This window comes from Triticum aestivum, chromosome 3A (assembly GCF_018294505.1).
Source record: "Triticum aestivum cultivar Chinese Spring chromosome 3A, IWGSC CS RefSeq v2.1, whole genome shotgun sequence".
Classification (NCBI taxonomy): Eukaryota; Viridiplantae; Streptophyta; class Magnoliopsida; order Poales; family Poaceae; genus Triticum; species Triticum aestivum.
Genome location: NC_057800.1, coordinates 55,530,121 through 55,544,429, shown reverse-complemented (window position 1 = coordinate 55,544,429; position 14,309 = coordinate 55,530,121). Strand labels below are relative to the sequence as shown.

The window sequence follows — 14,309 nt, the reverse complement described above, 5'->3', positions numbered from 1 at the left end:
AATGGCCACAGTGGTCGGCCCCGGCACTCGCGGCGCCCCCCACGCCACCCGGGTTCGTGCCGCCGCAGCGGCAGCTACCGGCCCCACCACCGCCCAGCACGGGGCTCGGGTCACCCTCGCATGGAGGCGTACTGATCCAACAAGTGCGCTTCCCGCCGTCGCCATCCCCAATACCGGCCTGGCTGACCGGATCATCACCGCCACCCGTCTACACGTCGGCTGGAGACCCGCCGGCACCCACTCTGCAGTGCGGCGATCCCTCCGGCTCGGCGGGGCACTCCACGGGCCACGGCCATACTGACCGGGCGCCCCAATCATTGCTGATTCGCACCTCCGAGCCAGCCGGCCACGACACTCCGACTCAGACACCTCCGCGGTTTGCCAAACTGGACTTCGCCACTTATGACGGCATGGAGGACCCCCTCAACTGGCTCAACCAGTGCGAGGAGTTCTTTCACGGGCAGCGCACCCTCGCCTCGGAACGTACTTGGCTCGCCTCTTACCACCTCCGCGGCGCGGCACAGACCTGGTACTACGCCCTCGAGCAGGACGAGGGCAGCATGCCCCCTTGGGAGCGCTTCCGCGAGTTTTGCCTCCTTCATTTTGGGCCACCGATCCGCGGGAGCCGCCTGGCAGAGCTAGGCCGCCTTCCCTTCACATCCATGGTTCAGGACTTCGCCGACCGTTTCCAGGCCTTGGCATGCCACGCGTCGGGCGTGACAGCACAACAGCGGGCCGACCTCTTCGTCGGTGGACTTCCGGATCACATCCGCGTGGACGTGGAGCTTCGTGGACCCCAGGATCTCCAGACGGCCATGTACTACGCCCGCGCGTTCGAGCGCCGGGCGGTGGCCATCCAGCAGGCATCACCGTCCCGGGCCGCTGGGCCGTTACCCTGGCCGGATGTTCCCGCGAAGGGCCAGCCTGCTCAGGCTTCCACGGCAACCCTCGCCGCGACCGCGGCGCGCCCGTTCCGCCGACTCACCTCGCCCGAGCTACTCGAGCGTCGCCGCCAAGGGTTGTGCTTCAACTGCGACGAGCCCTACACGCCCGGCCACGTCTGCCCGCGACTCTTCTACCTGGAGGTTGCAGACCACATTGAGGAGGACGCCGTCGCCGCCGACCTGGCCGCCCCAGCTGTCGCGAAGGTGTTTGACGCTGGTTGATCAACTTGAGGAGTTCAGCAAGCGCTTCCCCACCTTACAGCTCGAGGACGAGCTGTTTGTGCAGGTGGGGAGAAGTGTTATGACCGGCATGTTAGGGGCTTAGCCCAGTGGGGTGTGACCCAAGTTATCTTATCGTTATTAGGGGCTTAGCCCAATTATCTTATCATTATTAGGATCATTTGCTTAGGAGTCAAGTAAACCTCTCTATTTAAGGAGAGGAGATATATCAATCTAATCAAGCAAGAAGCAATCATTATTTGCTCGGCTTCCCGAAGGGAGCCGGGAGACCTAACCCTAGCCGCCTCTTGCGCAGCCGCCGCCTCCTCTCCCTCGCACGACGGCGCCCTGCCGCCGGCGACCGCGAGCAGCACCACGCCCAGCCTCCTCCTTCCCCTACAACCTACGCCTTAGACAAGGTAGGATCATAGCTCGTTGTATTTTATACCTGATTTATAACAGGCACATACTCGCGGGCAGGTTCGTAGGCTTCTGTTTCGTCAATCTGCAGATTAAATATTTAGAGCGCGTCAAAGAGGAAGAATAAACTACATATAGGCATTGCTAAATTTAATAATGGCTTACGAGTTTGATTTCTGCTCCGTGGCTCCCTGCATAGTGCAGGTTTTCGATCATTACGAAACTTTCCGTCTGCAGATGAATAGCAAAACAAGTGAGTCGCTAATTACAAATGTATAGAACGTCCAAATTAAGATACCCATTAGTCGGTAATACCTTATAGCGAGCCCTTCCACTGACGACTGAAGTGGCGCACAAGGAGGCAAGTTCTTGAACAACTTCGCGCATCTGAATATATGGATCAGGGATAAGAAAGATGTTATGACCAGCGTCACTTATAGCCGGAGAAGGCCCAATGGGCGCGTCTAGTTAGGGGCTTAGCCCAACATTATCTTATTTTTATTAGCAAGGATTATATAAACAGTTGTAAGGCTACCTTTTGGAATTAAGCAATAAGTCATAAACTATTGCCCGGCTCCCCCTAGGAGCCGGAACTCTAAACCCTAGCCACCTCTCCCTCACCGCCGCCGCCTTCCTCCCGCGCGATCACGGCGCCGACGCGCCCCCGGCCGCGCCAACCTCTCGCCACCCAACCTTCCACCCCTACAACCTGCGGTCCAGGCCTGGTAGGACCCTAGCTCCTATCAATCTGGTATCAGGTAGCTCTGGTTCGATCATGTCTACGCCGCAGCCCACCCCGTCCCTCCCGCTGTCGACCACCTCATCGCCCCCGGTGACCACCACGGCCGTCGCCCCGCTCCTGCCCGCGCCGGGCTCCTCCGTCGCGCCCGCCCCCGCTGTCCTCACACTGGAGGAGGTGACCGAGGCGCCGCGGGATCTCACCCAGGCGGTCCAGGGTATCCGGCTGTTCCTGGTCGGGTCCTACGGGCCGCAACCGGCCACGCCGCCACCACGCCGTCGTGGCTACCGTGGCAGCCGCCGCCCCTGGCGGCCTCCGCCGCGTCCGTTGGGCCGCTGCAGGAGCCGCCACCACCACCTACCAGCTCCGGGCCGGCCCTTACTGCGCCGGCGGGGGTCCTGATTCACCAAGTCAGGTTTCCACCCTCGTTGTCCCCGTTACCGGCCTGGTTGGCCGGGTCGTCGCAGCCGGTCTACACGATGGCTTCGGGGCCGCCGCATGTGTAGTCACCGCCAGCGCCACCCCCACAGTACGGCGGGCCCTCCAGCTCCGCCGGCCCTTACGCTGGCCTCGACGGGCCTCCGTTCCACGGGGGGGGGGGGGCATGACCACCGACCCGGCGCCGCCCTCCTTGCTGCTCTGCGCTGACGAGGTGTACCCCCACGGCGGCCATAACCACACGCTGCCGCGCTTCGCCAAGCTCGACTTCGCCACCTATGACGGCATAGAGGACCCCTTGAGCTGGCTTAATCAATGTGACCGGTTTTTCCAGGGGCAACGCACGCTCGCGTCGGACCGCACCTGGCTCGCTTCGTATCACCTCCGAGGCGCCGCACAGACTTGGTATTATGCTCTCGAGCAGGACGAGGGCGGCATGCCCCCATGGGAGCGTTTCCGCGAGCTCTGCCTCCTACGCTTCAGGCCACCGATACACGGGAGCCGGCTGGCGGAGCTGGGCCGCCTACCCTTCACCTCCACGGTGCAGGACTTCATCGACCGCTTCCAGGCCTTGGTGTGCCACGCGCCCGGTGTGATGGCTCGCCAGCGGGCTGTGCTCTTCGTGGGCGGTCTGCCGGATCATATCCGCGTGGACGTTGAGCTGCGGGGACCTCAGGACCTCCAGACGGCCATGTATTATGCCCGCGCCTTTGAGCGTCGCGCGCAGGCCTTGCAGCAGGCGTGGCCGTCTCGGGGTGCCCGACAGGCCGCCAGACCGCCCCTGACACCACGCGTGCCGGGGCGTCCGCCTCCGGCCTCTGCAGCGACCACCACTCCGGCCGCGACGCGGCCCTTCCACCGGCTCACCCCGGCCGAGCAGCTCGAGCGCCGTCGCCAGGGGTTATGCTATAACTGCGACGAGCCCTACGTGTCGGGCCACTACATCGAGGAGGACACTGCTGCCGACGGGCTCCACGACTTGCTCGCCCCAGTTGCTGCGGAGGTCGCACCGGCGCCCGCTTCGGTGACGGCTCTCATGGTATCCCTCCATGCCCTCCCGGGTATACGAGCAGAGCAGACTATGCTCCTGCTGGTGATGATCCACGGCGAGCGCCTCATGGCCCTCCTGGATACGGACTCCACCCATAACTTCCTGCCCGAGTCGACCATGCGCCGCTTGGCGCTTCAGCGACGGGCGGGGAGCAACTCCGGGTCACCGTGGCTAACGACGACCGCCTCCGGTGTCATGGGATTGCGTGGAACGTCCCCGTCACCATCGGCAACGAGCACTTCACCATCACGTGCGTCGGCATCGACTTGGGCTACTTCGACTTCATCCTCGGTGTCGACTTCTTGCAGACCCTGGGTCCCATCCTCTGGGACTTCGACGCCATGACGATGACCTTCTGGCGCCTGGGCCACCGCGTCCGGTGGGAGGGCGTGGGTGGCGCCTCACCAGCGACGCCGCATCTGCAGCTGATGGCGACTGCTGCAAGGCCCGAGCACCCCCTGTTGGACCATCTCTTGCAGCAACACCGCGACCTCTTTGACAAGCCACATGGCCTTCCGCCAGCCAGGGCGTACGACCACCGCATTCACCTACTGCCGGGCACAACCCCTATTGCGGCGCGCCCCTACCGCTACCCCCAGCTGCAGAAGGACGAGCTGGAGCGGCAGTGCGCAGTCATGCTAGCCTTGGGCATCATCCGGATCTCTACCTCGCCATTTTCGGCGCCGGCGGTCCTCTTCCGCAAGGCGGACGGCACGTGGCGTTTCTGCATCGACTACCGTGCTCTTAACGCATAGACGCTACTACCGTGCTCTTAACGCACATACGCTCAAGGACAAAATTCCCATTCCAGTTGTCGACGACCTCCTGGACGAGCTACATGGGGCACGCTTCTTCACCAAGCTCGACCTCCGTTCAGGCTACCACCAGGTGCGGATGCACCCGGACGATATCGCGAAGACGGCGTTTCGGACTCATCACGACCACTTCAAGTTCTTGGTGATGCCCTTTGGTCTATCCAACGCACCAGCGACCTTTCAGGACTTGATGAACGATGTTCTCCACCCCTACTTGTGTCGGTTTGTGCTCGTTTTCTTTGATGACATTCTTATCTACAGTGCCTCGTGGGCGGAGCACCTTCAGCATGTCGCCATCTTCTTCCACGAGCTTTGAGCGCACCATCTTCACCTCAAGCGCTCGAAGTGCTCGTTCGCACGCCTTCGGTCGCCATGAACGCCGACAAGGTGGCGGTTGTTGCGGCCTGGCTGATGCCACACTCGCCGCGGGCCCTACGAGGCTTCCTGGGCCTCGCGGGGTACTACCGAAAATTCATCGGGGAGTTCGGCCTCATCGCGCCCCCGCTCACGCGACTTTGCGCCGCGATGCCTTCGCCTGGGATGCTGAGGCGACCGAGGCATTTGAGAGCCTCGAGCAGGCCCTCACTACGGGCCCGGTCCTCCAGATGCCTGACTTCGACAAGCCGTTCATGGTGGGTTGTGATGCCTCGGGCGTTGGGTTTGGCGCCGTCCTTCATCAGGGCGACGGGCCGCTTGCGTTCTTCAGCAGGCCCTTCGTCGCGCGCCATCATAAGCTCGCGGCCTATGAGAGGGAGCTCATTGGCTTGGTGCAGTCGTGCGCCATTGACGGCCGTAACTCTGGCGGAGGTCGTTCCGTATTCGCAGGGATCACTACAGCCTCAAGTTCTTATTGGACAGAGGCTCTCCACCGTGCCGCAGCATCAGTGGATCAGCAAGCTCTTTGGCTTCGACTTCACCATCGAGTATCGTCCGGGCCGCCTCAACACCGTGGCCGATGCCCTGTCGCGCCGCGACGCCGACCCCGACTCGGACGCCATCGACCCCGCGGGCGCGGCCCTCTGCATCCGCTCGCGGCCCTCCTTCGCCCTCATTGACGACATCCGCAGGACCACCGCGGACGCTACGGATGCTCAGCTCCTTCGGCAGTGCCCCGACGCTGGCGACCTGGAGGAGCCATGACGCTTGGCGGATGGCTTGCTCCTGCATGGGCGCCGACTTTTCATGTCGGATCACGGCGACCTCCGTCACCAGGTCCTGCTGCTGGCACACTCAGCCGGCCACGAGGGCGTGCAGAAGACCCTCCACCGTCTCCGCGCCGATTTCTACATCCTCGGTGACCAGGCCCTGGTACGAGATTGGGTGCGGTCTTGCCTGACCTGCCAGCGCAACAAGACGGAGACGCTGCGACCGGCCGAGCTGCTACAGCCCCTGGAGGTTCCCTCTCAGGTTTGGGCCGACATCTCCATGGACTTCATCGAGGGCCTTCCCAAGGTGGGCGGCAAGTCTGTCATCCTTACGGTGGTCGACCGTTTCAAGTACGCGCACTTCATCGCGCTCGGCCATCCCTACACTGCCGCCTCCGTGGCGTGTGCCTTCTTCGACGGCATCGTCCGCCTCCACGGGTTCCCCTCTTCGATCGTCAGCGACCGGGACCCGGTGTTCACTGGGCATGTCTGGCGCGATCTCTTTCGGATGGCGGGCGTGAAGCTGTGCCTGAGTACGGCCTTCCATCCCAGACGGACGGTCAATTTGAGGTGGTCAACAAGGTGATTGCCATGTATTTGCGTTGTGTTACAAGTGATCGTCCCCGTGCTTGGGTGGACTGGCTCGCGTGGGCGGAGTACTGCTACAACACTTCATACCACTCTGCCCTGCGCGCCATGCCTTTTGGGGTGGTCTATGGCCGACCGCCCCCGCCCATCCTACCGGTTGACCCCGAGATGGCTAGGACGGAGGCGGCTGGCGACCTTCGCAGCAGGGATGAGATGCTTGCGGAGGTGCGCCAATGACTTCTCCAGGCCCAGCAGCTGTCCAAGCACTACTACGATGCCCACCACCACGAGGTGGAGTTTGCGGTGGGCGACTGGGTGTGGCTGCGCCTCCTTCACCGCTCCACGCAGTCCTCGACCCGCGCGCGAAGCGCAAGCTGGGTCCTCGCTACGCAGGGTCGTTTTCCGTGCTGGAACACATCGGAAAGGTGGCCTACCGTCTTCAGCTTCTGGCCGATGCCCGCATCAATGACGTCTTCCATGTGGGGTTGCTGAAGCCCTTCCGCGGGGAACCGCCGGCAACCATGCCGGTGCTCCCTCCGACCTCCGACGGGCGCCTTCTTCCAGGACCGGCGAAGGTGTTGCAGGTCCAGCAACGTCGTGGGGTGTGGCACTTGTTGATCCAGTGGCAAGGCCTTCCGGAGGAGGATGCCACTTGGGAGCAGCTTGACGAGTTCCGCCAACACTTTCCAGACTTCTAGCTCGAGGACGAGCTGTTTGCGCAGGCGGGGAGAGATGTTATGACCGGCGTCACTTATAGCCGGAGAAGGCCAATGGGCGTGTCTAGTTAGGGGCTCAGCCCAACTTATCTTATTTTTATTAGCAAGGATTATATAAACAGTTGTAAGGCTACCTTTTGGAATAAGCAATAAGTCATAAACTATTGCCCGACTCCTCTTAGGAGCCGGAACTCTAAACCCTAGCCGCCTCTCCCTCACCGCCGCCGCCTTCCTCCCGCGCGATCACGGCGCCGACGCGCCGCCGGCCGCGCCCAACCTCTATGTTGGATAAGTCTTTGTACTAGGGTCTTTGTGGGGCTGCAGCACATGGTCCTTGTGGCAGTTAGGATAGAGTTCCTGACCATAAGGACTGGCAGTTAGGATAGCATCTTAGACCAGCATCTTAGACTAGCATCTTAGACTGGCATCTTAGTAGCATCTCAGCATATGCTTGGCTGGCTAGCAGCCTATAAGTATGTATCCCCAACCCCTCAGATTGGCATGGCATTGTGTGAGAAATAAACCAACGAAAATTGTCCCAACTCTCCTAGTGTCATCCACAACTATCAATGCTCAGGTTCAAAGGTCTAACAAGATATTGTCCCAACTCTCCTAGTGTCATCCACAACTATCAATGCTCAGGTTCAAAGGTCTAACAAGTGGTATCAGAGCCTCGTTATCTTGTACCCTGAGCATTTCCTGTGAGCAGCCCAAGTCGGTAGCAGCAGTTGCTCCGTCTGCCTCTGGTTACATTCCTCCCTCCGGACTGTCGAGCAACAGTTCGTCTTTAACAACCTGCTCTTCACGCAACAGCCCCCCTGCAGCGAGCCATGTCTGCAGGTCGCTCTCAGCACACGGCTACCTCGAGCATGCGGCGCCGGCAGGAGGCCGAGCGCGCCGTGGCTAAGGAGCGTGAGCGAGCAGCTGTAGCAGCAGCTGCGGCGGCAGCAAGGGTGTCGAGGCTGGCTGCAGCGGAGCTGGCAGCAGCCAAAGCGGAGGTAGAAGCAGCCAGGGTGGAGTTAGAAGCAGCAGCAGCAGCGGACGCAGCACGTGAGGCTACGACAGATGCCAAAGCACTCCGCGGCGGCTCCGGCAGCTCCAACAGCTCCGCGCCTGCGGACGACGGCGCTGACGCAGACCGCGCCAAAGTGGCGCAAGAGCGGACGGCGCAGTGGGCAGTCGAGCACGCCCGCGCTCCAGGTGGAGGTGTGCACCGCGACGGCGGCTGCAACGACCAGGACCGCGGCCTCTACGAGGTCCGGACTGTGGTCAGGGATGTTGGTCCCAGTGCTGGGTGGCCTACCCTCACTAAAACCAACTACGTCGAGTGGGCCGGGATCATGAAGGTCAGGCTCCAGGTGCGGCGCATGTGGGAGGCAGTCCAGGACAGCAACGTCGACCACCAAGAGGACCGACGGGCGCTGGACGCCCTCATCCCCGCAGTCCCGCCCGAGATGCAGTTCTCGCTTTCCAGCAAGCGGACTGCCAAGGAAGCTTGGGACGCCATCGCCGCGGCACGCATCGGCAGCGACCGTGCTTGGAAGTCCACTCTGCAGGCACTTCGTAAGGAGTGGGAGAGCCTGGCTTTCAAGCCAGGTGAGGACGTTGATGACTTTGCTCTCCGTCTCAACACTGCTGCAGAAGTTGGTGAAGTTTGGTGATGCCACCTACACCGAGGAGAGAGCTGTCGAGAAGCTCTTTCGGTGCATCCCCGAGAAGTACAAGCAGATGGTCGGTCGATCGAGTCCTTGCTGGACCTCTCCACGATGACAATCGAGGAGGCGATAGGTCCCCTCAAGGTCGTCGACACCGATGAGCCACAGCCTTCCTCGGGGCCCATCACCACCGGCGGGAAGCTGCTCCTAACTCGGGAGCCGTGGGATGCCAGCCTTGGTGACAGGAAGAAGGGGGAGCCTTCTTCCACAACGGGCGGCCGCAAGCGTGGCAAGCAGCGTAAGACGCGAAGAGGCCCCCCGGGCAGGGCACAAGGACGTGCCGAAGGGGACGCCCGCGGAGGCGCCAAGGACGGCGCCGCTGGCAAGCCCAAGCTGGCACAAGACAACAGCTGCCACAACTGTGGCCGGTTTGGCCATTGGGCCAATGAGTGTCGGCAACCACGACAAGGCCAGGCTCACGTCGCACAGGCGAAGGAGGAGACGGCTCTATTCATGGCGCATGCAAGCATTGAGCTATCTTCAGCGACACCAGTTGCAAAAGCTCTCATCCACCTCGACGAGCCAAAGGCGCACGCTCTTCTCGGCGATGCCTCCGGGAAGGACAAGACTACGGGGTGGTGCCTCGACACCGGCGCCACCCACCACATGACCGATCGAAGGGAATTATTCGTCGAGCTCGATTCCGATGTGCGAGGCTCCGTCAAGTTTGGGGATGCCTCCGCTGTGGAAATTAAGGGCGTCGGCTCCATCATCTTCACCACCAAGACGGGAGAGCACCGGCTGCTCACCGATGTCTACTACATCCCTGCGCTAAGGAACTCCATCATCAGCTTGGGACAGCTGGATGAGAACGGCTCACGCGTGCTGATTGAGCATGGGGTCCTACGCATCTGGGATCGCCAGGGTCGCCTTCTCGCCAAGGTACCCAGAGGTGGAAATCGACTCTACGTCCTTGATGTGCAGGTGGCACAACCGGTTTGTCTCGCTGTCCGTCGGGACGACGAGGCGTGGCAATGGCATGAGCGCTTTGGGCATCTTCACTTTGAGGCCCTGAAGCGTCTAAGTGCCAAGGAGATGGTACGAGGCCTGCCATGCCTCGACCATGTGGAGCAGTTCTGCGACATCTGCGTACTGACGAAGCAGAGACGACTCCCCTTTCCCCAACAGGCGAGTTTTTGGGCCAAGGAGAAGCTGGAGCTCGTGCACGGAGACTTGTGCGGCCCGGTGACGCCAGCCACACCAGGAGGTCGACGCTACTTCCTGCTGCTCGTCGACGATCTCTCTCGTTGCATGTGGGCGATGATTCTCGGCAGCAAGGGAGAAGCGGCGGACGCCATCAGGCGCACGCAGGCTGGTGTGAAGGCGGAGAGCGGCCGCAAATTGCGCGTGTTGCGCACTGACAACGGTGGCGAATTCACGGTGGCTGAATTCGCGTCGTACTGCGCCAATGAGGGCATCCAGCGCCACTACTCCGCGCCGTACAGCCCGCAGCAAAACGGAGTCGTCGAGCGGCGCAACCAGACGGTTGTGGGGATGGCTCGGGCTCTCCTCAAGCAGCGAGGGATGCCGGCTGTTTTCTGGGGAGAGGCGGTGCTGACGGCCGTCTACATCCTCAACCGCTCGCCTACTAAGGCACTCGACGGCAGGACATCGTATGAGGCCTGGTATGGGCGGAAGCCGGCGGTCTCCCATTTGCGGGTCTTTGGCTGTCTTGCGTTCGCTAAGGAGCTTGGCCACATCGGCAAGCTCGACGACAGGAGCACTCCGGGAGTCTTCATCGGCTACGTGGAGGGCTCAAAGGCCTACCGCATCCTCGACCCAAAGACACAGCGTGTGCGCACGGCGCGAGACGTTGTGTTCAACAAAGGGCGAGGGTGGCAATGGGACAAGGCGGTGGACGCCGACGCGACGCCGACGTATGACGACTTCATTATCGAGTACGCTCACTTCAAGGAAGCCGGGGGAGCAAGCAGCTCCTCTCCGCCGGGCACGTCTACCCCGGCCCCCAAAACTACATCGACTGCGGTGCCCGCTACGCCGACGGCACCACAACTGGCGACGCCGCATACTCCAGCCCCGGCGGTCGCCACTCCGGGTTCGTCTTCATCAGCACCAGCTCACGCAGAGCACAACACGATGAAGTTCACTTCCCCGCTCACTCACGACGAGGAGCGGGTCGACGCGTGGTATGGAGGTGAACAGCTGCGGTATCGCACGATGGATGATCTACTCGGCGACCAGCCGGTGCCGGGACTGATGCCACGTGACCTGGAGGCGCAGCTACAACTCGCGTGTGAGGACGGCGAACCACGGTCCTTTGCAGAGGCCGAGAGAGATGCGGCATGGCGCGCCGCGATGCAGTTGGAGATGGATGCGGTCGAGCAAAACCGCACCTGGGAGCTCGCTGACCTCCCCCGTGGTCACCGCGCAATCACCCTTAAGTGGGTGTTCAAGCTGAAGAGGGATGGAGCCGGCGCCATCATCAAGCACAAGGCTCGCCTGGTGGCCCGAGGCTTCTTGCAGCAGGAAGGAGTCGATTTCGACGACGCCTTTGCTCCCGTGGCACGGATGGAGTCCGTGCGACTCCTCCTTGCGCTGGCTGCCCAGGAGGGCTGGCGTGTCCATCACATGGATGTCAAGTCGGCATTCCTCAACGGTGACTTGAAGGAGGAAGTCTACGTGCATCAGCCACCGGGTTTTGCGATTCCCGGCTAGGAGGGCAAGGTACTCCGCCTGCGCAAGGCCCTCTATGGCCTACGGCAGGCACCTAGGGCATGGAACGCCAAGCTGGACTCCACGCTAAAGAAGATGGGCTTCGAGCAAAGCCCGCATGAGGCCGCTGTCTACCGACGGGGCAGTGGAGGAAATGCCCTGCTGGTGGGCGTCTATGTTGACGACTTGGTGATCATCGGCACCAAAGATGCAGAGGTAGCGGCATTCAAGGAAGACATGAAGGCCACCTTCCAGATGAGTGATCTGGGGCTCCTCTCCTTCTATCTAGGGATTGAGGTGCACCAGGATCACTCCGGGATCGCGCTTCGACAGTCTGCCTACGCCAAGCGCATCGTTGAGCTAGCTGGGCTCACCGGTTGCCATCCAGCTCTCACTCTGATGGAGGAGAGGCTGAAACTAAGCCGCGACAGCACGACGGAGGAAGTGGATGCTACGGAGTACCGACGCCTTGTGGGGAGCCTTCGCTACCTCACCCACACACGGCCGGACCTATCATTCTCCGTCGGCTATGTCAGTCGGTTCATGGAGCGACCGACGTCGGAACACCAGCAGGCAGTGAAGAGGATCATCCGCTACATAGCAGGGACCCTCGACCACGGCCTCCACTACCCTAGGTGTCCGGGGGTAGCACACTTCGTCGGGTACAGCGACAGCGACCACGCCGGCGACATCGACACCAGCAAGAGCACGAGCGGGATCCTCCTCTTCCTCGGCAAGTGTCTCGTGAGCTGGCAATCAGTCAAGCAGCAGGTGGTGGCCCTGTCCAGCTGTGAGGCTGAGTACATAGCGGCCTCCACCGCCTGCACTCAGGCGCTTTGGCTCGCTCGACTGCTTGGTGATCTTCTCGTTCAAGACACCAGAACGGTGCAGCTCCTGGTGGACAGCAAGTTCGCCCTGGCCCTGGCAAAGAACCCCGTGTTCCACGAACGGAGCAAGCACATCCGGCTGAGGTATCACTTCATCCGCAGCTGTGTGGAAGAAGGGAGCATCGAGGCGAGCTACATCAACACCAAGGATCAGCTCGCAGACCTGCTCACCAAGCCTCTTGGGAGGGTCAAGTTCCTTGAGCTTTGCTCCAGGATCGGGATGATTCAACACTCCCACAAGACGACGTACAAGACTTAGGGGGAGAATGTTGGATAAGTCTGTGTACTAGAGTCTTTGTGGGGCTGCAGCACATGGTCCTTGTGGTAGTTAGGATAGAGTTCCTGACCATAAGGACTGGCAGTTAGGATAGCATCTTAGACCAGCATCTTAGACTAGCATCTTAGACTGGCATCTTAGTAGCATCTCAGCATATGCTTGGCTGGCTAGCAGCCTATAAGTATGTATCCCCAACCCCTCAGGTTGGCATGGCATTGTGTGAGAAATAAACCAACGAAAATTGTCCCAACTCTCCTAGTGTCATCCACAACTATCAATGCTCAGGTTCAAAGGTCTAACAAGATATTGTCCCAACTCTCCTAGTGTCATCCACAACTATCAATGCTCAGGTTCAAAGGTCTAACAAGATATTGTCCCAACTCTCCTAGTGTCATCCACAACTATCAATGCTCAGGTTCAAAGGTCTAACACTCTCACCACCCAACCTTCCACCCCTACAACCTGTGGTCCAGGCCTGGTAGGACCCTAGCTCCTATCAAAAGATCTACAAATATCAAGTAACATGCAAGAATTTTTCTTTTCATTATACTTACCTCGCTGGACATGTATGCCTCGTCAGGATTATCTACTTTTGGCGCCAGGGTTCCGTCGTAGTCCAAGAAGAGGGCTATCGTCTTGCCCTGCCAGTTGGCTGTGATTTTGTTGAAGGAATCTATCGCAGAAGGACGTTTAGCCTGCAATAAACATACATTAGAAAATGCTTTGCATAAGTCAGTCAAAAAAAACTAAAAAGTATGATTATGCAAATGTAGACTTTTAGAAGACACATTTTCATTCAAATTCAGAAAATCACAAGTAGGAATGTATGGTAACATGAATAAAAAGTAACAAATTTGAAACACAAGTTTAACAGATAGTATATAACTTATTACACGCTGATGGTTTTTCTAAGAACATCGAGAACCACAAGCGTGTGACTTTCTGAAATTATATGCAGCTACCTGTGTAACTGCATTTTTTGTAATTATTTGATACACAAATTCATCTCAACTTAAAAAGATGTCTGTTATGACCGGGCAGACTTATGCCCGTAGGAGGCCCACTGGGCAGATTTAGTTAGGGGCTTAGCCCGCAAGTTATCTATTTTATTTTCCATCGTGGTTATATATACTAGTTGTAAGACTCTTCCATGAGGACCCTAACCCTAGCCGCCTCCTGCTCTTTGCGCCGCCGCCTCCTCCCTCGCGCACAACGGCGCCCTGCCGCCGGCGACCGCGAGCTCCGCCACGTCCAGCACCCTTCTTCCCCTACAACCTCCATCCTAGACCCGGTAGGGTCTTAGCTCCTACCAATTTGGTATCAGGTAGCTTGGGTCCGATCATGTCTGCTCCACCACCCACCCCGCCGCTGCCCACCTCGCCGATGTCCACCACCACGCCACTGGCGCTTCCCACCGCCGCTGCCGACCTCCCTGCTCGGCTCCACCGCGGGGGCCTCCACCGGCCAGTCGCCGCCCCTCACCGCGCCGCCTGCCGCCGTCTACTCCCCAGCAGAAATCACCGGAGTCCTTAATGATCTCGTCATCGCCGTCCAGGGCATACGCCTCTACCTGGCCGGGCCCTACGGGCAGCCGCCGCCCTTGCCGTCGGCCGCCACGACCGGGCCAGCCGCCTTGCCCTGGTACTCGGCAACTGCGGCGCCGATCAGGCCTCTACATCACC

General features: G+C 60.3%; 1 protein-coding gene across 5 annotated transcripts in view; it reads right to left on the bottom strand.

The window, feature by feature from the left end:
* The window catches only part of LOC123060233 (cysteine-rich receptor-like protein kinase 10), a 42,601-nt gene that overhangs the window by 4,645 nt on the left and 23,647 nt on the right, over positions 1-14,309 (bottom strand). For 3 of the 5 annotated variants that reach the window (XM_044482831.1, XM_044482832.1, XM_044482833.1), the window contains 4 exons: positions 13,182-13,322; positions 1,899-1,970; positions 1,749-1,814; positions 1,612-1,668 (listed from right to left, as the gene is read on the bottom strand). In XM_044482831.1, coding sequence (XP_044338766.1) covers positions 1,612-1,668; positions 1,749-1,814; positions 1,899-1,970; positions 13,182-13,322 — 336 coding nt within the window. The remainder of the gene's footprint in view (positions 1-1,611; positions 1,669-1,748; positions 1,815-1,898; positions 1,971-13,181; positions 13,323-14,309) is intronic. The other 2 variants (XM_044482834.1, XM_044482835.1) reach the window with 2 other exon arrangements.